At 48.5% G+C, this 26,236-nt stretch overlaps 1 protein-coding gene and 1 long non-coding RNA gene across 2 annotated transcripts in view; one reads left to right on the top strand and one right to left on the bottom strand.

Annotated features, from left to right (window-relative positions):
* LOC122465477 overlaps positions 1–25,554 on the top strand; it is a 32,333-nt gene extending 6,779 nt beyond the window's left edge. Inside the window, exons 2-3 of the long non-coding RNA XR_006290376.1 lie at positions 9,729–9,832; positions 25,280–25,554. This is a non-coding gene — a long non-coding RNA (uncharacterized LOC122465477). The remainder of the gene's footprint in view (positions 1–9,728; positions 9,833–25,279) is intronic.
* NEUROG2 (neurogenin 2) lies at positions 17,577–19,035 on the bottom strand. Its single transcript, XM_027834498.3, has one exon. The coding sequence runs from the start codon at positions 19,000–19,002 to the stop codon at positions 18,277–18,279; it is 726 nt and encodes a 241-aa protein (XP_027690299.2). The 5' UTR covers positions 19,003–19,035; the 3' UTR covers positions 17,577–18,276.
* Positions 25,555–26,236: the final 682 nt, after the last annotated feature.

The following is a 26,236-nucleotide window of genomic DNA, read 5'->3' on the forward strand; positions in this document are numbered from 1 at the left end:
ATTAAAACCTGAGGGCCACACCCTGGTTGAGTCGACCATTCCTCTGTGATTAGTCCCTTTTACTTCCCTGGACCACTATTTCAGTAAGGTGCCACAACCGGCATCAGTCGGAGCGGAATCTGGTCCTAAGGCCTTGTCTACACTGGCAAGTTTCTGCCAGTAAAGCAGCTTTCTGCGGTGTAACTCCCGAGGGGTACACGCTGCCAAGCCACTCAGTGCCCTGAAACTGCACAGTTGCAGCGCTGTAAAAAACCCACCCCGACGAGAGGCGCACAGCTTTCTGCGCCAGGGCTACAGCGCTGCAGTGCCAGTGTAGACAGCGTGACAATTACAGCGCTGCGATTGGCCTCCGGGAGGTGTCCCACGATACCTGTTCTCGCCTCTCTGGTCATGGACTTGAACTCTGCTGGCCTGCCCTCAGGTGGCCAACTGAGAGCCCCACCCCGTAGATTCCTTAGGAATTTTGAAATCCCCTTCCTGTGTGCTCGGTGATGCGTGCAGTGGTCTCAGTGCATCTTTCCAGGTGGCCATGCCTGCTCCACGCACCAAGCGATCCCCCGCTTGGAGCAATGCCGAGCTGCTGGGCCTCATCAGCGTTTGGGGAGAGGAGGCTGTCCGGTCCCAGCTGCGCTCCAGCCATAGGAATTACGATACCTACGGACAGAGTTCACGATGCATGACAGAAAGGGGCCATGAGCGGGACACGTTGTAGTGCAGGGTCAAAGTGAAGGAGCTGCGGAACGCCTACCCGGGGTGAAAGTAAGTCTAGGGACTTACCGGTACAGGGCTGGGCTGGGGCTGGCTCTGGCCCCCAGAAGGGGCGGGGCCTAGGGCGGAAGGGGCGGGGCTGGGGGAGGTCAGAGCCAGACCTGGCCCACCCTGTACCGGCAAGTGCCTCCTTCCCCCTCCCCGGGGTAACAGCGGCAGCCGGGGACTCTGGCAGTAGTTTAAAGGGCCTGGGGCAGTAGCGGTGGCCGGAGCCCTGGGCCCTTTAAATCGTCCCTAGAGCCCCGCCGCCGCTTCCCCAGGGCTCCAGCTGCAGGGACAGGGCTCCGGCCGCCACTACCCCGCCGGGCCCTTTAAGTCATCCCCGGAGCCTGCCGGAGCCCTGGGGAAGTGGTGGTGGGGCTCCGGGGACAATTTAAAGGGCCCAGGGCTCAGCCACCGCTACTGCCCTGGGCCCTTTAAATTGCCACCCCAGACCCAGACCCAGCCCCGCCGCCGCTACCCCAGGGCTCCAGCAGCGGGGCTCTGGCAGCAATTTAAAGGGCCAGGGGCTCCAGCCACTGCTGGGAGCCACAGGCCCTTTCAATTGCGCCTGGAGAAGCCGATCCACCCCAGTACGGCGCACCGGCTCTTGCCGTACCAGGGCGTACCAGCTTACTTTCACCTCTGCGCCTACCACAAAGCGCAGGAGGCAAACCGCAGCTCCGGTGCTGCTGGTCCTACAAAGATCTGGACATTGATACTCTGTGGCAACCCCACCTCCACTGCGAAGGCCACTGTGGATATTTCAGTGACTCGCCTGCCAGTCAAGAGTGGAAGGAGGAAATCTTGGACGAGGAGGGGGAGGGGAAGGGGGACCCAGAGCCAGAGCCAGAGGACAACTTGAAGGTCAGCGATGCATGCAGCCAAGAGCTCTTCTCTACCCCGGAGGAGGCTAGCCAGTCACAGCTGTCAGAACTTGGCAAAGAACAAACAGGAGAGGATGCCCCTGGTAAGTGGCTTTGATTTTGGGAATCGCTGAAGCGAGTTGTTGGGGGCAGGAGAGTTGCAGAAAGCAGGCTTGTGTCTGTATGATGCACGTACCACCACATGCCTAGTCTGAGCAGTGGAACAGGGTGTTGATTGACTCCCTCACTTCATGGGAATCTGCCTCAGAGATCTCTACGAAACTCTCATGGAGATACGGGGCAATCCACTGCCGCAGGTTCTTTGGCAGAGCTGCTTTGTTTCTTGCTCCATTAAGGGTAACGTTCCCATGCCACTCTGCCATCACTGGGGAGGGAGGGCCATTGCTGCACACAGGCAAGTCGCATAGGGGCCAGGGCAGAAGCTGCAATCTTGGAGAAGAACCCTTGATTCCCTGCTCACCCTCAGCAGTGAGATATCTTCCCTAATGAACATAGCCTGTGGAAAATGAGGGGATAGGAATGATTATAAAGCCCCCCCTACAGTGCTGGCTCTCCCCAAGAGCCATGTGTCCAGTGTACAGTACAGTCCTGGAACACTGATTTCCCCTGCTCCTGCAGTTCATCACCATTTTGGGAGACTTGTGGCTCATGTGTGCTTGCCTGGGGTCAGCCAGTTAGTGACAGGTATGTAAATACTGGCTGTGTTTTAAATCACTGAATCAGTGGTCTGTGTGTTGCAAACAATACTGCTTCTGTAAAATGTTGCATTTTGGTTTCATAGATATGACCTTGGGAGCCCAACCGCCGTCTTTGTTATCACTGGCTGAACGGCTGCGCAGAATTAGAAAGTGGCCATGAAAAACTAGGGAAGGACTTTCTGCGTGAGGTCATGATGCACTCCGTGGCCGAAAAACAAGAATCCAAGGAGCGGTGGGACAGCGAGAAGAGGGACTGAAGGGAGAATGCAGCACATCAGAATGAAGCCCTGGAACAGCTCTTAAATGCTATCTAGCGCCAAGCGGACACAGTCCAGATGCTAATAGCACTGCAAACCGAGCAACTCTGCACCTGCACTCCCCTGCAGCTGCTGTTGCAAAACTCTTTCCCATGTGCCTCCCACCCCCCAGACACTGCCAACACACTCTTATCAACTGCCTGGCTCCAGTCGGTCCCCACTGCATTCCACTCCTTCCCCATCACCGTCCAGTACCGGAGACTCCCAGTATCCACTGCATTCCACACCCGTCCCTCTGCAGTTTAGCCCTGCTGAAGTACAGTACCCACTACACTGTACACCAAAGGACAAGGTTGCATATGATACTTGGACATACAGAAATTTTTAACCGTCCCAGAACCCCACCTCCTCCTGGGACCTTCCCTTCCCCATCCCCCTCAGTGCTGCTGTGTGGATTTTTTGTCTCTCTCTTCCGGTTGTTGTTTTTTTAATAAAAGAATGGTGTTGGTTTGAAAGCAATCTGTATTCCATTAATTGAAAGCAAACAGAGCCATGCAAAGCAACAGGCAATTTTCTTAAACCTTCATTGTGCATCATCTGAGCCAGCCACAATCACCTCCTAGCATTACAGGCACTGCACTCCCAAGCATAGCAACAAATATTAGTGGCTTTCCGCTTCAAATTGCTGCTTCAAGGCATCCCTGATCCTTATGGCCCCGCGCTGTGCCCCTCTAATAGCCCTAGTCTCTGGCTCTTCAAACTCAGCCACCAGGTGCTGAGCCTCAGCAGTCCAGCCCTGAGTGAAGCTTTCACCCTTCCCTCCACAAATATTATGGAGTGTACAGCACGTGGCTATAAGCATAGGAATAGTGTCATCGGCCAGGTTCAGCCTCCCATATAGGCAGTGCCAGCAGGCCTTTAAACTGCCAAAAGCACACTCAAGTCATTCTGCACTTGCTCAGCCTGTTGTTGAACTGCTCCTTGCTGCTGTCAAGGTGCCCCGTGTTTGGCTTCATAAGCCACAGCATTAAGGGGTAGGCAGGGTCTACCAGGATCACATTGGGCATTTCGATTTCCCCTACTGTGATCTTCTGGTCTGGGAAGAAAGTCCCTGCTTGCAGCTTCCCGAACAGGCCAGTGTTCTGAAAGATGTGTGCGCCATGCACCTTTCCAGACCAGCCTGCATTAATGTCCAGGAAACGCCCACGGTGATCCACAAGTGCCTGGAGAACCATAGAGAAATACGCCTTCCGCTTAATGTGCTCAGTGGTCTGGTGCCAGAATTGGAATATGCATGCCATCTATCACCCCCTCCTCAGTTAGGGAAGACCATTTGTACAAAGCCATCCACAATGTCACACACATTGCCCAGTGTCATGGTCTTTTGGAGCAGGATGCAATTAACGGCCCTGCACACTTCCCTCAACACAAGTCCAGTGTTTGACTGGCCCACTCCAAACTGGTTAACGACCGATCGGTAGCAGTCTGGAGTAGCCAGCTTCCACAGTGCAAACTCCATGGGCTTCTCCAATGACAGGGCAGCTCTCATTCTCGTGTCCTTGCGCCGCAGGGCTGGGGTGGGCTCCTCACACAGTCCCATGAACATGGCTTTCCTCATCCGAACGTTCTGCAGTCACTGCTCATCAGCCCAGACGTGCATCATGATGTGATCCCCCCACTCAGTGCTTGCTTCCTGAGCCCAAAAGCGGCGTTCCACTGTGGTCAGCACCTCCAGGAATGCCACAAGCAATCTCATGTCGTAGTTACTACACGTGGTGAGACCATTGTCAAACTCCTCTTGCTTTTGTAGTTTAGGGAATAACTCCACTACCACGTGTTAGTCAGAGCAAGCCGCATGCTGGTCAACAGTGCGGGATCCATTCCTGCAGACCAATGAGACAGAGCCTGCAGTACACAAACTGTTGAAAGATGGTGCCAAATGTGGACAGAAGCACAGGGATTGCTGGGATACATCATGGGACAGGACCCAAGATGCCCCACGCCCCCTCCACCTTAGCTGCAGAAGAGGAAGAAATGCTTTGTGGGATAGATGCCCAGAGTGCACCTCTCTGAATGCCGATGCAAGTGCCGCAAGTGTGAACACGCTATTGCGCAGGCAGCTGACAGTGTGAACACACAACAGCGGTTTCCCTTCAGTGCTCTCTGAGCGGCGCTGTAACTGCCAGCGATGTAACTCTGCCAGTGTAGACACACCTTTAGGTCTTCAGGCGTTGGCTCCAGAACAGTAACTAATATAGCTGTTTTCAAAGCTTATTGTCTGGCCCTCATTCCCATATAAAAACAGGACAATTGACGATCTGATTTTTTTAAAATTTTTTTTTTGTCGGTGAGGCATCACTGATTATTATATTGTTCAAACATGGATGTATTATTACTTCTGTTTTATTGTATTTAACCATCTCCTTCTTCCCATCCCCGTCTTTAAAAAGAATATAATCAACCAAACTAATGAGTCCAGCGACGTTAACAGTCAGTTGAGCTATATAACTTGCACGGTCATGCAAGAGGTGTTTTTTGTCTCGCTCCTTAGTTCGGGAGCACCAGTTGATATTAGCAAAGTGGAAGTCCAAACTGCTGCGCTTGATGCTAGAGGCTGAGGGCTGCAGTCCCCCTAGAGTAGGCCATCATGTTAATAAGGGTTGATTTGTAAACGGCGTCTACCCCCACCCCCCTTTGCCTGAGTCCCGCTTTTCTGCTCAATGGCACAGATGCTGCTTTGTGCTGTCTGGGACCAAGCAGCTATTAGCAGCAAATCTAGCAAGGGAAATTAATGAAGGGGACTACTAATAAAAGACAGCTCAGGACAGCCATCCCAACTTGCTCCAAGCGGTAATTAACTTTTTAAAAAAAAAACTCATGAAGGTAAATATGCCATCAGCTTTGGTCCAGTCTCTCTTTCTCCTTTATTAAAAGATGAGAGAGAGCAAGATTGTTCATGGGTAGCTAAGGAAATCAATATTCCTTTCCCGTAAGAACAACTTTCAGTAACTTGCTGCACTATTTCTCAAACTCCCTGGCATAGAAACATAGAGCAATCCTCAGAGACCCAAACCAGAGACTGTCTCTGATTAAAATAAATAAATAGACTAAATAAAAAAACCCTCTGAAGAGAAATAGATTTGAGAGCAAAAATTATTTTAAAAGGAAGAGCATCTCTTTTGCCATCTAATGTTGTTGCTTTTCTTTCATCACATACTCTGAATTTAATACACCATGCTAACAACTGTAGATATAAAAATGGCAGACAGAATAAAGCTAGATGCTTGCAGACAGATCTCAGAGACCCATTGGCAGTTCAGCTGAGTTTGGTTTTGACCATTCAGGGTCAACGACTAGGGGCTAATTTGCCCCCACTTAGCCCTATGCAACCCCACTGAAGTTATGTAACCTTTTATGTTCACAGTTGAATAGACTTTAAGACCAGCAGGAACCTTTATGATTATGGAGTTAGATGCCTAAATATCTTTGAAGATCTGGGCGTTGGTGTCTAAATACTGGGCCAGATCTTGTGACTCATATTTGGATAAAACTCTCATTGGAGACAATGGGATTTTTGCCTCAGTGGGGCTGTAGAAATGGGCTCATTATACAAGAAGTGCACACAGTTGAGATTATGCAGGGGATATTTCTCTAGACCCTTTTAAATAATATACACTAACAATACTGCCTGGGCCAAATCAGCTTACAGTGAAAGCTAAATTTTTCCAGGATCCAGTCAGTATAGGAGTTGTTTCTATGGATAGTGTGTCTCCAACTTTTGCATTTATCGATACCCTCATTGACCCATCCCTTTTCCCAACAGCCAAGACCCTAGTTCTCAAAATGTTTCCTTTTGCAGAGTAATTCAAAGGGTTTATAAGCTATTTATTGTGTATGAAAATCACTGATTGAGGAGGTTATAAATAAAACATTTTCTGTTTGCTTGGGCACATGCGTACATTTGCAAGTGTGACCCTTACACTGGGATCTGCATATACTGCCAGTCTGAAAGAGAGTGCCTGTATTTCTGAGTATGATTGTTGTCCTTACCTACAAAAATAAGATTAGGGAAAGCAGTTACTGTCTACTGTTCAACAGCTTGAATGTACTGGTGAATGCAGCTGCCTTGAGCGCTTTGCCACAGAGTCAAACTCTTCCCAATAAGCCTTCTATGCTTGCTTGAAAAACACAGGCTTAGCCTTCATTTAACCGTTAGCCTTGCTTCTGGCTCAGTTTTATTCCTTCACGCTGAGTTTATCTGATTACTTCAGCTGGGTGAAACAGAAGGCCTGTTGACATCACCAGTGAATACTCTGGCCTTGTATATGGCTCTGAAGCAACCATCTAACATTTCATAAAGACGCAGAAATCAACTTTGGAGAAGCACTGGGAAAGCTTGGATGTAAAGCACATATTAAACAGATTCTACACTCATCTGGCACAAATGAAAGAAAGCAGCACACCTATCTGTATGCAGCAAGTGGCCTTTCAAAAACACACAAATAGCATATTACAAATAAAGCCCAATGTTTTGATCATTTAAGATCTACCTAGTCTTTCCATGCTGCAAACCTCTCATTTGTCAATTTTGAAAAGCACAGCATGCAAGACGGGCCTGAGACCCAAAGTATGGATCCATCTCTGAACTCTCACAACTTTTTGGGAATTTTTTGGATCTGAAGTTTTGGTTCCAGCCCAGTTCTAAACCTGATTGTGATGAGCTGCTTTTCCTATAACTTTATTAGTATTTTGCCACAGTTGGATGGCTGCTTGTGAATTCGTATTTATTAGTGTACTGGAGAATGAAGTTCTTTGTCTCACCACACCAGATGTTACAAAAGCCCCACCATTTCCCACAAATGTGCCTCAACACTTGACCAGGCAAGACAGCTTGCAGGAATAAGAAAGAGTGCAGTCTTCCTGACCATTTAGTCTTTGGTCTGCAGAGACTGCTAAGAAGGTTGCTGATTGTAATAGTAGTTTTAGCGATGTGGATACATGCCCTGCTTACGTGATTCCATATCTATTGCTCTTTCTCCATCTCTGAGACAAGACACACCCCACTAGAGTCACCAACAAGGCACAGTTGTCAGGGCTCTGCTTTTTTCTGTCATCTTCTTGGTTGTGTTTTCTCTACTTTTAACTTTAACTACTGCTATAATGTTGATGATAAGGAACTATACCTATCTTTTGACACCTCTAGTGACTCCTCCCTGACTAACCTTCTCCAAATAGACTCCCTCATCTCCTATGCTGGGAAATCTCCTTCCCCCTACCTCAGCAACATCGACTAACCTACTGCCTCAGCTCCAGCTCTGCTCACCCGTGTCTTTATCTCCTCTTCCCTTGACAATGCATTTCTCTTCTATATGGTCTCCTAAAATTAAGACTTCCAGACACCTGTATGAACAGGAAGCGGCTGCTTGCTTTCTTCCACACAAACATCACCACATCAACTTCATCCTCATGGGCTCCTCATTCATTTCTGGGTCAAGTTCAAACCTGTCCTCCTAAAGCCTTCCATGACCTCCATGCAGCCTGTCTCCCAGATGATTGGCCCTCTCTAATCCCCTCCCTAATGCCCCTGTTTGTTTTGCAGTGACATCCTCTCAGTCCCTCCCATCCTCCCCACTCTCAGTGCAATGGCCTCTGGCAGAATGACCCTTCTGTATTTGTTAGATAGCCTAGCCCAAAGGAAAATTCATGGCACCAGGCTACTGTCATCTCCACCAATCAAGAAGCAAGAGGTAAAAAGCCTGATCCGCCTATACCTTGTACAAGGTTAGCATTACCCTGTCCCATCAGCCTCTATACTTCTTTCATTTTGAATTGTACATGGGTTTTCAGCAGTTTGAATTCCTGCTAAAGGAATTATTCCAGTAGCAGGCAGCTATCCTCCAGTGGACCAGCCATTAAAGAGGAGAGGTGACACATTGTCAGCTCATTTCAGAAGTGTGAAGAAATACTTCCCTGCCACCTCCTCTCCTTCCACAGAAAGTCAAAAGAGGAAGGAGGGAAAAAAGGAAAGACAGAAAGGGAGGGAAAAGCCCTGCAGAGGAGAATACCTCAGTCTTAGCCAGGCACACCACAGTTTCCAGACTTCTGGTAGGCAAGTGTCCCTCCCTCCTGTTATCTCTCTGTGTTCCAGGTTCCTGAACTCTCTACTCTTCTCCCTGCCAGCTACATCCACACAGCTCGCTGCCTCCCTCTTGCATGTGTTTATTATTAGTAGTAATTATTTTATTTTATTTTATTTATTATTATTCCCTGTCAGATGAGATGAGCGGAAGTCTACAACAAGCTATTTATAACTTCTCTGTCACATCAACTCTCCATCTCATTCCAAATATCATATGAAAAAGAATATTTTCTCCTTTGACTATTAGTTATATATATTGTTTGCATTACAATAGTGCCTAGAACCTATTGTGCAAGGCACTGTATAAACACATGATGAGGAAAGTCCCTGCCCCAAAGACCTTACAATCTAAATAAACAAGAAAGACAAAAAGGTGAGAAGGGAAACAAAGAAGATGAAGTGATTTGCCCAAGGTCACCCAGCAGGTCAGCGGCAAAACTAGGAATAGAACTCAAGTCTCTAGACTCCCAGCCCAGTGACTTGTTTTTGCTTTCCCCCTGTTATTTTAGGGCCCAATCCTGCAATGATTTACTTACATGCGTAACATTACACACTGTGAAAAGCCCTATTGACTTAAAAGCATGTATACATTTTTGTGGGATCATGATCTTACTTACTACTTAACTGGACTTGTGTGTACAAGAACCCTGTAAATATTTTGGGATAGAGTTTGTAGGAAAGATGGTATGCAGAATTGTAATGCATGCATATTTAATCACCGTCCCATGTACAATGCCTATGTTGATGTGTGGCATCAACTACACCATAAAGGGCCCCCAGCTTAAGCACATGCAGAACTTTACACCGCTTCCTAGTCCCAATGGAGTTATGTCAATGGGACTCCTCATGTGTGCAAATTTCCACATGAGCTTTTCTCGTTGAAGGACCTGGACCTAGTTTAGGGTTGTCTCAAGGTGACATTGGCACTTTAAGAAAGAAATGGTCTGTGCACCTGTGGCTGGTAAGTTGCTCACTCCCTTCCCCTCTTCACCCCAATTAGGCTTAAAAAGGGCACCTGGGCCAAGGCCTAAATGAAAAAGGTCCCTGAAGGAAGTCAGATGAAAGCTGCCTGGAAGGCCCCTGAAAGAAGTCAAGAGAAAACTGGTGAGTCAGAGCTGCCTAAAAGCATTGACTGAGAGAGATGGAGAAGTGCAGGTGAAAGCTGCCTTAGGAAGAAAGGAGATACCCAGAAAAAAGTAGCAGGAGATGCAGAGACCTGAATAAGGGGTTGGTCCTAGAGGGTGGTTCCCTGAGCCAGGAAAGGACTGCAGGCAGGAAGGCCTGGCTGACTGGAATATTGTAGGCAGTTCTGTCACAGGAGACCTGACCTGGGACTACCAGAGAAGACTTGTGGGAGAGAACTGAATTTTAAAATTCTCAGGGAGAACTCTCTGGTGGATGATGGTGGCATAGGGGGAATTGGTGACTTTTGAATGGGATTGAAGAGTTGCTGCATTATAACTTAGTTTTACTTTGGGGTTTTGAGAAGTGTTTTACTATGTGGACTGTGGCAGTTGAATTTCTTGCTCAGAGAGAAAATGTTACTTTGCACTGGTGGATTTCAAGGGGAAACTGAGGCAGGTGTGCATGTCATGCTATGGCCTGCCAGAGAGGGCACTCCAGGTAGGGCCACCCTATGCAAGGGCCTATGTGGATTTTCAGTATCAGTTCTGTCTTTCATGGGTTTGAGGGATCATTGTACAAGTTACATTCAAAGCTGTTAAATCTCATGGTTACAGAACTTCACAAACATTTTTGTGGACAAGTGTGTTGTTTTTTATTATTATAGAGATGCTACTTTTAGTTAAGTTTTACATATCTTTTCTGAGGCAAAGAGTTTTAACTTTGAAAACACAATGGTTGATCTTTTCAATGTAAAACAACTTTGAAGCTGCTGAAATATCAAATATTAAAAATCATGCAGTGATTGCATACCTGTTAATGCTGCAAAAATTACAGTGCCATAATAACAATATACTTCCTAACTGAATTACTTGAAAGTACAATTGGATTATTTGTTTCCCTGGCATGATGTAGAACTTTATGATAAGCTAATTTAAAAATGACAAATGCAAGACCTGATTTTTGCATTCCTTGTGTATCAAAAACTTGCATGGAGTGCAGGCTCAGGCCCACAAAAAAAATGAAATAATCAAGAATGCAAAACAAATTCCTTATCAATAATTACATATAAAATAAAGGAGTGGTGACAATTCCACAGATTCAATGGAAAATAACCTATTATTGGGAGGGAGCGAGGGAGGGAGTGTTGTCGCAGTTAAGAACCAGGAACTATGTCAGTTCAGATTTACCTGGGAAGCATAAATTGGTTGAATTTACAGTTCTCTTAGATTTTACTGTCCAGCCTCCTACACTTACTTTTGCAGAGTGATCGGTTCCTTGATGGGGCGAGGGTGCGGAACAGCTGATCAACAGCCCTAGCCATTCAAGCACTAAAGCCCCACTTTCTCTGTCTTTGCTTCCAGACATTTGTCTAAGAGGACCGGAGGGAGGAGGGGATCTTTGTTTAAATTACACATCAAATTATGGCTGTGTCAGGAACACTTTTAAGTTTATGATGAGATGTTGCAAGATTTATGCCTTACGTGAAAGAAAGCAAACGCAGACCCTGGGGACTACGCTTTTGTCACACTGGCACTGCTCTGGCTTCTCATCGCTATTCTGATGCCAAGGAGGGCAACAAACCCCCTTGAGAGTCCTAGAACTACCCGCTGAGCTCTGATGGTGCCATAATGCAATACACACAGGGATCATAAACTCGTTGTAAAGGGAAGATGACCTCTCTGTCACGAGGAATTACCTTTTTATGGCGAGGTGCTGCTATGGAAACCTGATTTTGAACTGTAGGTATCCCAAATCCAGTACAGTATCTGCCTTCAGACGCGTGGTGTTTCACTGGTGGGGCATTGTGTTTGCCATGCTTACCCGCCACTAACTGTAAAAGGGGGCTACTCAGGGTTATTTTAAAATGGTGCATTTCAGAAATTAGAGCCGTGGTAGCATGAAGGCCTGTGTTCCCAGCAAAGGCAGAGGCTCTTTCAGTTGTAGCTACAGAGACATGAGCTGCTGTCAGGCACATGCCCTGCTGGGTGGGAGAGGGTCTTTTATTTGCACGTGACAGAGGCTGACAGGGCGGAGTGGTGATCCCTCCCACCCCCCCGCCCCCTCTGTATTTGGACAGAGCTGCTCACATTGTATGTTTACAGACAGTAAATGATAAAAACAGAGCTTTCCTTTCATGCTCTGAGTGGCTGGATGAGTGGGGAATGCAAGTGAAACAAGCAAATCTCAATAGTGGACAGGAACTGTACACCAACTGTAATGTACCGAGTAGGATCCGTTCACATCCCCTTCTCCCCAAGTCTTCCATGCAACCTTAGCTGTGGAGGAAAGATTAGCTTTTCTAGCACATGCTCACTCACTTTCCAGGGACACGTTATTGCTCAGTTTAATGGATCTGTGTGTCTCTCTCCTAATTCAGGAGATTCCTATTCATCCCCAGAAACCATAAACTGAGCTTTCCCCTGGAGCCATGTTTATTAAAAAACAAAAAAAACAAAAAAAAACCCCACAACTTCGAAGACTGTGTGGGCTACATTATGCCCCCCGATGTGAGGTTCAATGGGACTCATCTCAGCTAGAATTCTTTTTATTGTCTGAATCCAAAACTCAGCTGAACCCACTACGTTCTTGTCTGGATTTGGGTGGAAACCACTGAGCTGATCATAAAATCATAGGACTGGAAGGGACCTCAAGAGGTCATCTAGTTCATTCCCCTGCACTCCTGGCAGGACTAAATATTAGACATCCCTGCTCTTAATCAGATTCCACAGCCTCCCTAGGCAATTTATTCCAGTGCTTAACCACCCTGACAGTTGAAGTTTTTCCTAATGTCCAACCTAATTGGGCTGCAAATTAAGTCCATTGCTTCTTGGCCTATGCTCAAAAGTTATGAACAGTTCTTCCTCTGCCTTGTAACAATCTTTCATGTATTTGAAAGCTGTTATCATGTCCCCTCTCAGTCTTCTCTTTTCCAGACTAAACAAACCGAATTTTTTTCACTCTTCCCTCCTCGGTCAAGTTTTCTAGATCTTTAATCATTTTTGTTGCTCTTCTCTGGACTTTCTCAAATTTGGCCACCTCCTTCCTGAAATGTGGCGCCCAGAACTGGACGCAGTTGATGGTGGTTGCTACTGAAATCCTTATCTATTTTCGGCTTCGATCTGACTTATTGCCAGAGTGAACGTGGGTGACTGTGGAGCATTTTGAAGGCCCCTGAAAGACCGGGCTCAAGTTTCTGGTTTATAAGGAACCCCCAAAGCAGGCTTTGTAAGGTAATGTTTTCTCACTTCCGTAGCTCCACCACTAACCAGTGCGTGGTGTCTATTCTCACTACTCCTGTTAGGACAAGGCGCTCTCTAGTCTAGCCCATGAACAAGGCACTAGAGACTGGAAATGTCCTGCTCCAAGTCCTGTGCTGCCTTGCTGCGAGCTGGAAGGAGCCCGGAAAAGAATAATGAAATGCTAATCACCTTGGCGCGTTGCTCATCATACCTGCGTGGTAGCCACATTAGATGTCCAGGTACAGCCTTTAATAGGGAGAAAACTTCGCCTTTGGGGGGATAGGGCGTATTACCGAGCCTTTTAAAAGTGCACGTGGGAGAGAGATTTGGTGGGACAATGGAATCGGTGGGGCCTGGCTTGGAGAGAGAGGAAAAGCACTATTCCCCCCCCCCCCCTTTTTTTTTTTTTGCATTCCTAGAGGTTGGTTATTAAAAGGGGTGGTTAAGAAGAAGAAAGTGAAGCTGGTCTCACGCGCTAGCCCCACACTCTCACTGGCGTGAACGAGTGGGTCTTGTTTTGTTCCTTCAGGCCACTGGCAGATTTGGGGGGGACCCAGCCTGAGATTGCTGGCCACATCAAAGCAGTGATTATGCAAATACCCACTTTTCTTTTTTAAGGAATTATTTATCCCACAATAACCCCCTGCCAGGGTGGGGAACAATAGATCTGGCCAGATAGGCTTCTAGCCCAAGGCTGCCGAGGAGGGGGGGGGGGCGGGAGAGAGAACCCCGCAAGTTTTATTGGGCTAACCTAATTTCACTAATTCTCTTTTCACACGTTTTTCTTTCGGGACTGCGCTTTAAGGGCCGGGTTTCACGCTCCCAGGATCTCTTGGCACCGGGCAAATTCATGGGCTGCGCATTTTATTTAATTAATACATTCAACCGCGCCGAGTCCTTGGTGGGGGATTGGCGCTTTTGTAACGAGTTCCAGGTGTTTGTCCCCAGAAGTCACCCAGTGCTCTAGGGCGGATGATGACGATGGGACCGATTGATTGCAATTAGTGACAGTGCTATAAATCTAGAGGTAACGCCACCGAGGTCAGGGGAGTTAGCAGGCTTTACTGAGTGCGAGCGGATCCCCTCCTGGGACACTTCAATAGGAGGACGCTTGGCTGGAAGTGTGGGTGATTACCCAGCCTGTATCCGATCCCCCTCTCTCCTGGTCCTACACTGGCTGATGAGAGCTTGGCTGCTTAAGTCTGAAAGTGAACCAGGGCTATCGCCCTGTGACTACCTCCGGGCTCTGGCCTGTTGCCCAGCGGCTCCTCCGCCTATCCCAGTCGCTATCTGTTGGCTGTCCCTGGCCATCTGAGCTGAGATTGGGAACGATTCGCCCTGGGCATACGGCCCTCGTGTGGATCCCGTCCATGTCTGTTCCGTGGCGGTTCGCCCCCCTCCTGTCTCCTCCCTGCTCCGCGGCTCTCTGAGCAGACGCTTGTCGGGGGGGTGGCCTCGCACTGCGGGACTCGTGTGCTCCGACAAGGGCTCAAGCTGCTGCTCCCAGCCCCCTTCCAGGGCCGTTCAAAGTCGATGAACGAGGAGCGAGCGAGCTCGGGTACCTGCCTCGGTCCACTTCTCCATCCTTCGCCTCCGGCTTTCGGGGGAGAGCTGGGGCTGGATTACTGCCTGTTTCTTGGGGCCCCAAGGCTTGTGTATCGTAACCCCTCTTCCTTAGAAAAAGGGTCGCGTGATCTGCCCTCTCCACTTTGTTTCCTTTAGCTTCTCGAGAACAATAACGAAGGACCGGGCTCTGCTACTGCCCGAGACAGGCACGACCAGGGGCAGAATCTGGCCCGAAGCCTCGCACTTGGTTTAGATCCCCCCCACACACACACACACCCCGATTTCTGTCCAGGTCACTTGCTTTTAGAGAAACAGACCCCTAACGTGGCACTTCTTGGAAACAACCCAGTCGCCTTTCTAGTCATCTGCGCACAACCAATTCCTTCAAGGGCTCACAAGTGAATAAAAAGCCCTGCAAGGGTGGTGATCAGCCTAAAACTCTGGCGTCATGAACTGATCCCGCTGAGGACCTAGACATAGATTCCGGAGTTGTTCCGCCACAAAGGAAAACATCCTTGTAACCACTCCCCAGACTGTGCTTTGCTTTTCTTTTCTTTTTTAAGCAACTTCAGCAGTGAATAGAAACGAAGTTCGTGCACGCAAAAAGACCAGGATGTCTATACCCTATTATACCCTATTTATACCCTATTTATCACATAGCTATATGTTCCAATGCACATCTCTCAGGTCTACATTCTGGGTCTACATTCTCACACACACACACACACACGTATCTGACATGAAGGTAGCATCAGGGTGGCAGAACCTTCAGTCGCATCGCAAGTGGCCCTACTATTTCACACTATCCCTACGGTGATCTCTCCTTCTGGCTGAAATCCTGCTCAGTACCACAGAAGGCTATCTAGGTCCGTGTTGGTGTGTGTTTGAGTATTTTATTGTAGTGAGGAGGGAATCACCCATTTAAAATCGTTACATATTAAATCTATTTCCTTGGTAGGCCTTGGTGTGTGTGTGAGAATTAAATGAGTGGACGTGATTAAATGAGGGATAAGTGATTGTCGGGAACATACAGAACGATGGCGGCCTTAGAAATGCAGGGCCTCGGCAACGCAAGCAGCTGTTACTGTGTCTTAGGGGTGTTTTTTCTTTGAGGATCATCGATCCGTTAGAAACCTCCATCAGAGCCTTCACAGTGCACTGGATGGAGGTGATAAAACTTTCAAACACTGTTCCGGATGAAGAAAATTCCCTATGCGTGGCCAGCAGCCATTTTTAAAAAGCTGGAATAAATTAATTCTTTCCCCATTTTGTCCTTAAACTAAAACATATGAAGTGAACAAAAAATTAGCTAACTTCTATCGATGTAGTGCAAGAACAGGACTGAAATCATTCGATTATGCACACCTGGTCACTTAAAAAACCAACACGATTTTGTTCTAAATGTTCCGAGTGTCATTTCCTGGGCTGAGATGATGTTGGCCTACGATGCAGGCCGGAGCGAAGTTTTGAGTGTTGTGACCGGGTTGCTAGCGCAGATGCTTTGGGTAAATAATCGCTGTGTGTAACGGGCTATATGGCCTCCTGAGCCTTACCTGATGGGCTCTGTTTGGTAAATTCGGTTTCCGTTGGAAACCATAGTGATAGTATAAAATCATAAACCTCTGAGAGGCACAGAGAAAGAATCGTCTTCATACGAATACATTTACTTTCCATTTAACCTGAGGGAGTGATCGGATTAAACGGCTATTTCAACCGGTTTATCTCACTGGATTTGTACAGATGAGAATTTGTCACATTACTCCCTTCTGTGTCCATTCTCACGTAGAAAGACACAGCAAATAGCAGGGCAAAAATCTTCAGTACACTTTCGCTGAATTTGAATCCACTGCAAGGTTTAGTAAAAGAGCTCTGTTCTCGCCTTCCTCAGCGTTGCATCATGACCGAGTCCACTCACCGAGCAGCCCCAGCTTCACAGCATCTCTGGATTTATACTCAGTAAAAGGTAGTGGATTTATTTTTATGACCCACAGCCCACTAAAACTGTGAAGATTTAACGTTATGGAAGGTAAAGGCAGTGTTTCTAGCTGTACCTTTCAAGTTCTTTGCAATCGTGGGTTAACATTAACTTTGTAAAATCATGTAATTTCGACTGAAATCTTAAACCAGTAAAATTTATTTTTAGAGCAAGACAAAATTTCATTTCACGCTTTTTATTTCGAAAACGTAAGCCATTTATTTAAAAGTAGCGTTCAGTTATTTATGGTCTCCTCGTTCACATCTACACCTTGCCCCTCTTTTTAGGGAACTATACACGCTTCTTCTGGGTGTTTTTGTGTGTCAAAGCACCGCACTCGCTTTGTCATATGTTTATCTACATGTGAACACGCAACTATACCTAGGGTTTGTATTAATGACAGCGTACTCTGAGCCACTCTACCTACTCTGAGCGCCTTCGATCGATTGGCTTTCGGGGGGGTTAAGTCACTTAGTATGGCGTAGGATGCCTCCTAAACTTTCGTGGTTACAATAAATGACTCGCCCCTTTTGCTGCCAGATGATACGTAAACATTCCAATCAGAAACGGTACACAAAAGTTATGAAAATTATATACTTTATTTATCGTATCACAAGAACAATCCTTTGCTCTTCAGGTGTAAATACATACTAGAATAAACTCTGTAAAATATACAAAAAATATACATATCTTCCATGAAATCTTTCTTTTATAATAAATAGATGTGAACACGTGTGTGGCTGATCGCTGTAATGCTCCGTGTCTGTTTAGGTTTTCAGTCTGTTGATTTATTTTTAATCTCTTGAAAGAATGGGGGAGTGCCTCGTCCCCTAAAAGGTCGAGATAAATAATGCATGAGGTAATCCTCCCTCCTGATTCCCCCCCCTTTCTCTACATTCCCCCCCCCCCTTTTTGATAGAGAGTTCAGCCTAAATTTCCACGCTTGCATTCAATCATTACAAAGCCTACAAATTATACAATGACTTCTAACCTGGGCCTCGAACAAAACAACTTTTTCCCCTCTTATAAATCATAAGAGACAGATGGCAAAATAGGGGGAGGGAGCAGGAAAGAGAAGGACGGGACAAAAACGCATTGTGACAAAGCTGGGAAGCTGAACAAAGTGCACATCAGAGAGGAAAAGTTTGGTTTGACAGGTGAAATTCCCACAGCCTTGAGGCAGCACTGGGAAGAAAGCAGATGCCAGACATCCCAAATCTGTGGCTAATATTGTTACCGGCCCTACAGTTCAGCTGGGAAAGTACTTGTCCGTCATACATTAACATGTCAGTGAAGAATCAGAGGTGACGAGAGCCCATCACGCAGTGGCGCTTCCTTAGCAGATTCCCAGGGCCCGCAGGCTCTCAGCGTGTTCGCACCCCTTCCCTCCACTCGGCCGCCTCGCGTGTCTCTGCCCGAGGCTCGCTGGAGGCTCTCCTGCGGGGCGGGGGCTGTTCCTAACCGCAGCGTGGGTCAGAGCCCCTGCGATCTTCCCCCGTCTCTCTCCCGGCCTGCCCGGGTGCCAAGCCAGCTCTCCAGCCCCCGCGCACCTTATTGCACCAGCACTAGGCGAGCGCCCCCTCGCCAGCAGGGCCCGAGCTGGCTGCACTGCCGGGGCGAGGCGGGCTGCTGGCCGGGCGGTGTTAGATAAAGTCCCTGGCCTGCGGGCGAGGCGGCGCGTAGCGGTGCTTGTCCGGCTGCCAGTAGTCCATGTCCGAGGCGGAGCTGCCCGGCGATAAAGCGCAGCTGTAGGAGGAGGCGGCGGAGGACAGGGGGCTGCCGGTGCAGCTCCAGGAGGAGGCGGGCGAGGGGCTGCTGTCCGTGCTGGCGGGCGCGCCCCCGGGGCTCAGCAGCACGGCCTCGGGGAAGAGGGCTCCCGGCAGGCCGGCGGCGGCGCCGCAGTGGTCGGCCAGGCGCAGGGTCTCGGTCAGCGCCCAGATGTAGTTGTGCGCGAAGCGCAGCGTCTCGATCTTGGTGAGCTTGGCGTCCTCGGGGAAGGTGGGCAGCACCTCGCGCAGCGCGTCCAGCGCCGCGTTCAGGTTGTGCATGCGGTTCCGCTCCCGGTTGTTGGCCTTCAGCCGCCGGCTCTTCTTGATCCTCTGCACCGTCTCGGCTGTCTTGGTCCCCCGGGAGCCGGGCCGGGCCCGGCCGGGGCGCCGCTTGCACTCGTGCCGCCTCAGGCTCAGCTGCAGCCGCGCCGGCTGCTCCTCCGCCGGGCGGGCCGGCGAGGGCGCCTGGAGTTCATCGTCCTCCTCTTCCTCGGAGCTGGAGGAGAGCGGGGTGAGCGAGGAGGAGCAGGGCGAGGCCGGGCCCAGCAGCAGCAGGTCCCCCTCCGCCTTCAGCTCCAGGCTCTCCGGCTTCACGAACATCCTGCAACGAGAGCGGGAGAAGCCCCATCACGCCATGTCCCCGCATCTCCCCGGCCTCAGGGGCTGCAGCCCGCCCGCCCCAGGGCCGGGGCACTCCTCCTGCGGGCGCTCACCTGGCCTGGCAGCACCGCGCCCCGTTGCTCCCTGCCCACCCTTGGCCGGGTAGCTGCCATGCGCCTAGTGGCACACGCCGCGATGTGCCCACGTTGTGCCCGCGGTCTCTACAGCGCTTCTCCTCGCCCGCTCTAGAGCTAGCCCGGCAAATAGACGCCGAGGAGCCAGCCCCGCGGCAGCGCTGCCATAGAAACGCAGGGATGCACTCCCACCCCCGGCTGCTCTCTGCTGAGAACCTGACATCTCTGCCTTTCAAACAGCTGGAGCGGGCCATGCGGGCGCGCAGGGACAGGGAAGCGGCCGCGGCCGGGCTTAGCAGCAAGATATTTTGCTCTCAGCAACTGGGTTTTGGTTTTTTTTTGCGCCACCGCGAGGGAGGGGAGGCGGGGGAGAGAGGGAAATAAAAACTCCAGCAACGTTTGAAGCAGAGACTCGGTGACTTACTTGGCTCCCCTTTACAATGTTTTTGTCTCTTTGCGGAGTGCTCTCTCCCTGCACTGGCCCTCTCTGCAATCGTCAGGGACAGACTTGCGGGTGTCCCCCGCCCCTCCCTTCTCCTGGAGAGGGTCCCACTGTTGCTGGATAGGGGGTGGGGGTCCAGCTGCCTTTGCCAAAGAGGAGTTGAAGAAGGGCCGGTTGCCTGCTGCCTCTCTCTGTGTTTTGTTGGTGGGGTGTGTGAGAGCGAGTCCTGGTGGGGCCAGCTGCTGGCACGCGCCCCGGCACTCCAGTTAAAGTGAAGCGGCTTGAGGTTCAGTGGCTGTGTGTCTGGCACACGACTCTCCTTAAAACCCCTTATATACCCCGCAGAAAACAATCAAATCTACCCCCAGGGCCCCTTGAGCTTTCCCCTCCCCCTCCCAGGGTTTATTCTTTCTTTTCATTTCATTTATCATCACTCATCTCATTCTTTCTCTCTCTTTTAAAGCCCCCTGCACCCCTTGCCTCCCTCCCCCACCCTCCTTCCCTGTCTTCTTTTATCTGATCCCCATAAAGTGTGTGGTGCAGCCCCGGCTGCTCTGCGGTGTGATTGGTGCCTCGCGCTCGGTTGGAGCGTGCCGCTAATTTATTAATGAATGGGGGTCGCGAGGCGCAGCTGGCCAATCAGGGAGCCCCGCTAGCCACGCGCGCTGGAGCCTGCTCCTTTTCAGCAGCTCATTAGGCTGGAGGGCAGCGAAGGGGAGGGGGACTGTAGTATCCAAAACTCAACCCCCCTCTCCTCGCAGACTCAGATGCACAGAGAGACAGACGTACAGGCCGGGACGCACAGACGCACCTATAGAAAAGCTGAAGCATGAGCTGATGTATCAGATTCCACTGAGAACAAGGGCAGCTCAGTGGTTGATACTCAATGAAATTCTGTGACGCACAGTTTACACCCTACATGGACAACTGAAAGATACAATGTTGGGAAGCACGTGTGTCCGTATAGGTCTATCCAAATAATATCGTGGGCGTGGTGTACTACTTATCTTGAGCAAGGGGGGGTGGGGGTGGTTCTGGAGAGGTGATGTGGGGGGAGGGGGGGGGAGATGCGGAGTAAACGACCTCTAGTGTGTGGTAGTGGATGGGGGTGTGGAGGGGGAGGTTTTTAGCTGTGCATGGTGGAGGGCATGAAGTAGGGTTGTGTGCGCGTGTCTGACTCCGTGGGCAAAGGTGTCTGTGTTGCTGGATAAGCGTTGTGTATACAGGGGGTTGCAAGCCTGGAGCAGGATTATCTACGCCTTTCTGGGGAGGGGTGTGTGTAAGGGTAGCAGGTGTGGAGCAGGCTGTGTCAGAGTAGAGGGAGGGGTGTGTGTGGCGTTGGAAGCCCACATCTGGTACATGTTGTGTGTGGTGGGAGAACTCTTGTCTCCAAGGCATAACTACCAGCTCTTCAGTGAAGGAGTTGCATTCCCGCTCCTCATCATGTATACTTGCCCGTTTTAGCTTGCTCAGTGTGTTTCGCATGAAGTGTAGACCTGCCCTGAGGAAAGGAGCTGTCCAGAGTCCCCTCAGCTAGCCAAGTGCTCCTCGCTTGCCTTCTTGCAATAAAAACAAAAACAACGAGGAGTACTAGTGGCACCTTAGAAACTAACAGAGCTCTAAGGTGCCGCTACTGCTCCTCGTTGTTTTTGCTGATACAGACTAACACGGCTTCCGCTCCGAAACCTTCTTCCAATAGTGCCCTTCTGGGCTTGCTTGTCTAAACAAATCCCTCCCTTCTCTTTCCCTGTGCCTCGGAGGGCATTCGAATCCTGTCGCCAAAAGACACCGGTGACAGGATGCCTGTGTGCTTGTTGGAGGAAGGAGGATTAAAGAGACTGTGGTTACGGATTCAGGGGGTTAGGGGTACACGGAATCATTAGACAGCGATCCCTCAACAACAGAATTGCCAGGACGACTGGGGGATTTGTAGGGGAGGATTCGCATCTGTAAATGTCCTGAAATGAAATAATTGACACACTATAGCTCAGATGATAAATAGCATTGAAAGTGATTTACCCAGGCTAGGAGAGGGGGAACTTTGAAAAGAACATATAGAAGCCATTGCCAGAATAGCGGCCATTTAACTTTTTTTTTAAGGCAAGGAGACTAAAGAGTTTTTGCCATACAAAGGAGGAGAAAAGGGCAGCTAACGTGTCTGTTGAAATTGTTGGAAGGCCCATGTGCGGATAAGAGCTGTACCTCGTGTTCTGGAGGGATCTGAGCAAATGAAATCTTTCTTGGCAACCCATGACACACACGGGAAATAATAAATCCACGACAACAGGCTTGCGCGAGATTCATCCTTTTTTTTTTTTTTTTGCAGCCTCTTTTTAAAATTTCTGTGCTAACGTATTTTCTCTGCTCTGTGTCCATTCGTGTAGTTTAAGGCTCTAAAACAGATAACAAAAATAAAACAAAAGGCGAGTTATGATTAGCATTGTTTGAAAACTCGGAACAACTTTAGAATGAATATGAGAAAAGGGAAGCCTTTTAAAAATTGTCTTAAACACACAACATTTAATTAATGCCAGTTTATGATGGGGAAGAGAGAGGACAGATTAAGAAGGAATTTGCCTCATGTACATTTATGCTGGATTTTGTGTTTGAAGACTAACAAAGAGAAATCCTTCCCTAAAGAAATGAGAAAGAAAGGGAGAAAAATGATTTGGGGAACAAAAAAGTACATTGGAGATGCATAGTTTTTATTACAACGTGCTGTAGTAAGATGTTCAAATACATATCTGAAAAATCTTAAATCTGCCTCTCTTTTTTTTGGCCAGAGTTTCAGCATGCTGAAAGAAATAAACAAATACAACTGAAAACAAGAGGGTTTTCTGCAGCTTTAGAGAGATGTTTCACATACACTTCATAGTTGATCAGATGGTATATCTACTCTTGCCTTGTATTTCCCTCACCCTTCTAAAAGCAGGGAAATTCAGAGGAATGAACGGAAATATAATTTTTGTGAATGTGTTTATTTTCTAATTTATAACGTGCCATTCGTTCCATCGAGTGACATATTCACCAATTTTAAAACAACAATGTGGAATACAACACACTGACACAATATCCCCTCCAAAGGACTTAAACAAAACAAATCAAACAAACAAACAAAAAACCCCTCCTCAGTCCACGACCAAAACTCACCCCCCACCCTTTCTCCAGACCACCCTCTGAGGCAAAAGTCTTGAGTGAACACATAGGCCTTGCAACATGCCCTGGAGGTCAACAAATTTGGTCTCTGTCGCTCCAACAGGGGAAACGAATTGTGCTAAAGACATATACAATCAAATGAAGACCACAGCATACTTTAGGGTGCAAAATCAATTTCTATGAATATTGTTGTAAACACGATTATTGCAACTTGTGGGGGAGGAAGGAAAACCCCCAAATCTAAAAATACGTAAAGACAAACCTAAAACCTAGATGTTGATACTTTCACACACAGAGATACTGTACTTACTTAAAGCTCAATGCAGCTCAACTAACTTCATATTCAACAAAGATATATTTCCAGATTCTACGTGATTTGGTCCTTCATAATGAGTGTGCCCGAATTTCTTTGTGAAAAATGCTTTTTTTATCATTATTATTTTAGCTTTCATGTTTTAGTGCTGAAACCAAATCTGAGCGTTAATGCCACTTTTAAAAAAAGTTTTACATTTAAATTCAATTGAATGTAATATACACAAAGTTTCAGGTACCGGTGAAAGACTTCCCATACGGTCCTTGTACATGCTCTCTTAAGACCAGTAAGATAGTGACTGGTTTCTTGCAAATCCAAAGTATTACTAAATGTAGTGGACTGAATGGAAAGTATCTGCGAATCTGGTAAGTGATTTAAATGAACATTTTAAATATGGTTCATTAGAAGTATGGAAAATCTACATGCTTTCTTAACTGTATGCAAGAGTAAAACAAAGAGAAACTCCATGCAACAGCCCTTAGTTTCCTTTCTCGACCTTATGAAAAATCTTCAATGCAGACTAGAGTCTCCTAGGCTCTCAGATGTTCCACATTCTTGGATTTCTCTCCCCCCGCCCATTTACCGAGATTTATTTAACTTTGTCACTGATGTAAAAAGTGATAGACTGGATATGGACAGTATTGGGGTTTTGTTAGAAAAATTAGAAATCAAAAGGCCCTTTAAAATTTCCAAACCCAATCTTTCTCCATGGTGTCTAGTTATCAGAAACAAATAGTTATGGGGGATGCTACAGGGAAAGAAAAGTTTGGAGGAAAGAGACTTCATAGCAAAACAATTTTCAGTTGCGTGATTTAAATGCGGGAACATGGATGTTTCAATGCTGCAATACTGGCAAGTGTATGTTTTTCAAACTAGTTGAGTTTAACCCAGCCTCCTCTTTGTTCAGCAACTTAGCCAGGTCCTGATGGCAAAAAGCGATTTCAGTTCGTCGTCGATTTTGAGCCAAACGTGACCAAAGACCAAAGTACTAAGCTAGGGCTGGGCTTTCTAGCACTCTTTTAACGTAGCTAAATTCAAGAGGCACTTGTGTGGTCTAAAAAACTGGCCAAATGAAACGAAGCTGAACTGTTATGCAAAGAGCGCTGAATAGCCCCGGGGGGTGGAAAAGAAGTGTCGCCTACTGCCCACGGCATGAACTGTCCCCAAAGGGTCAAACTGTTCAGCTTCAGCCCCTTTGCCAGGCTCAAGCCTACTTTGCAGGAACAAAAGCCCAAAGCAGGCAGTGATCAAGAAACAGGAGCACAATGATTTAAGCTCATCACACAGCCCAGAAATAAAGGGCACTGAGCTGGCGTGTGAGTGAGTGAGAGACCTTTAGAAAGGCTTTGTTCGTTATAAGAAGCTTGAACTCCGAGGCGACCCAAAAGTCCTAAAAGTTTAGGGTAGGTGTTGCTCAGGGACCTTTGGCTCCAGCCCATCCACGCTTCGACCTCACAAGTTGCGAGCGAGCATTAATGGCTCGCTGCTGCTCCAGGTGAACAGGGGCCAGGGCTGGGGCCTGAGCAGGGCACGGGGGCTCAAAGTGTGTGTGTGTGTGTGTGTGTGTGTGTGTGTGGATGTCGCTGTACTGTCACTAAAACCTAGGGCGCTCTGCACGTGCTGCGGATTGCAGGGAGGGGCTGGACGGCGTGAGAGGTGCCGCGAGCCCATGGCGCTTAGCTGCAGTTCTCGGGCCCCTCTCCTGTGTGGGGCAGTGTGGGGAGGCGAGGGCAGAAACGCAGTTCCTGTTGGCATTTCTGGCGTTGAGAGAGGCAGCCCCCGGGGCACCCTCCCCCCCTTCAGTGTGTTACAGGGCCAGGGCATCGAAATACACGCCACCTCTGGGAGCAGCCCCCGCCCCCCCCCCCCCATCCCAAAGACTCGCTTTCCTCCCCGCTATAGTGTCTGTGGCAATGAAGCAGCGGGCCAGATTGATGCCCTGGTTGGGTTTCACCCGGAGCTGTCCTTGCCCCTGTGGCTTCAAGGCGTCTTTTCCCTCTAGCACAGAGCCCCCCCGGTGTGGCTGCGCCCCCGTTTTAGGCCGATTGTTCCCTTCCAGATTAGCATGGCAGGTGCAGGCCCGCGGAGTGATTTTTAGACCCATGGCCCCTCCCGTCTCCCCCAAAGGGTGTCTGCGTGCCTGTGAAAAAGGCCGCCGGTCCCCTCCTTTCCAGAAGAGAAGACTCTGCAGCCCGCGTCAGCATGCTTCAGTTTTCTTATTATTTTCTATAGATCTGGGCAAAAGAACAGCCGATTGTGTGGAAAAACCCGGTGCCTGCAAAAGGGACATTGGCCATCCAGGCGAAGGTGCGAGAGCGAGCGAGCGCTAATCACTGAACCAGGAGACAAATACGATTACCAGCTTCGAGCCTTGAGTCAGAAAGTCTCATAGACTTTAAGATGTTAATCCCCAACATAATCCTTCCTTTGGCGTGTCGGAATAGTGCAGCCACAAGAGTTGTTTTGTTATTTATATTGGCGTTTAATAAAACTCAGCCAGTGGTGAATGGGCTGCCCACTCTCCAATGGTAATTAATTCCCTATTTCAGTGACCCAATTGTGCTGGGATAGAGCAGTGGGACAGTCCCACTGCCCCAACCCGCCTTTGTGCCGCTACACGGCTCTCGTGCTTCAACAGCTATGGAAACTCGTTCTTTTGATGTCATTCAAGGAGTTTTCCTTGGGCATCTTCTAAACTTCAAGGACCCTTTTCTTTCTCAAATGCATGAAAAGCAGGGCTAGCTTGACCACCTCTGTAGAATTTAATGATTTGGTGAAAGGGCCTTTTGGGGGGTTGTGTAAGGGGAGAGAGAAAGAAAATTGGGCAGGGGGCTATCCAAACTTGAGCGCACCCACCTCATTCAGCTCCTAATATATACAGATCTTGAAAGCCATCCTTCCTTATTACACATACTTCTGGGCTTCTCTTGGCCAAGCCATTTTTTCAAAAACGATCTGCTGGGAAACGTGTATTATTTTACACTCTTGCCACACATTCGAATAGGAACATGTTGGCATTGTGCACTCTCAGCCCTGGGGAAAAAATGATTAAAAGACGGAATTTTCAGCCCTGAAAAGGGAAAGCTAAGATGGGTGGAATCAGTTCGGTTCGTGTTATAACCAAGGATGCGCTATTTGCGTTTATATGTTGGGGCTTAGGCGGGGCGGAGGAGAAAGCCAGAGCTATTC

Source organism: Chelonia mydas, chromosome 4 (genome assembly GCF_015237465.2).
Source record: "Chelonia mydas isolate rCheMyd1 chromosome 4, rCheMyd1.pri.v2, whole genome shotgun sequence".
NCBI lineage: Eukaryota > Metazoa > Chordata > Testudines > Cheloniidae > Chelonia > Chelonia mydas.

Bases quoted from the DNA above. Each gene is read 5' to 3' on its own strand.
- NEUROG2 (XM_027834498.3), bottom strand. From the start codon at position 19,002: ATGTTCGTGAAGCCGGAGAGCCTGGAGCTGAAGGCGGAGGGGGACCTG.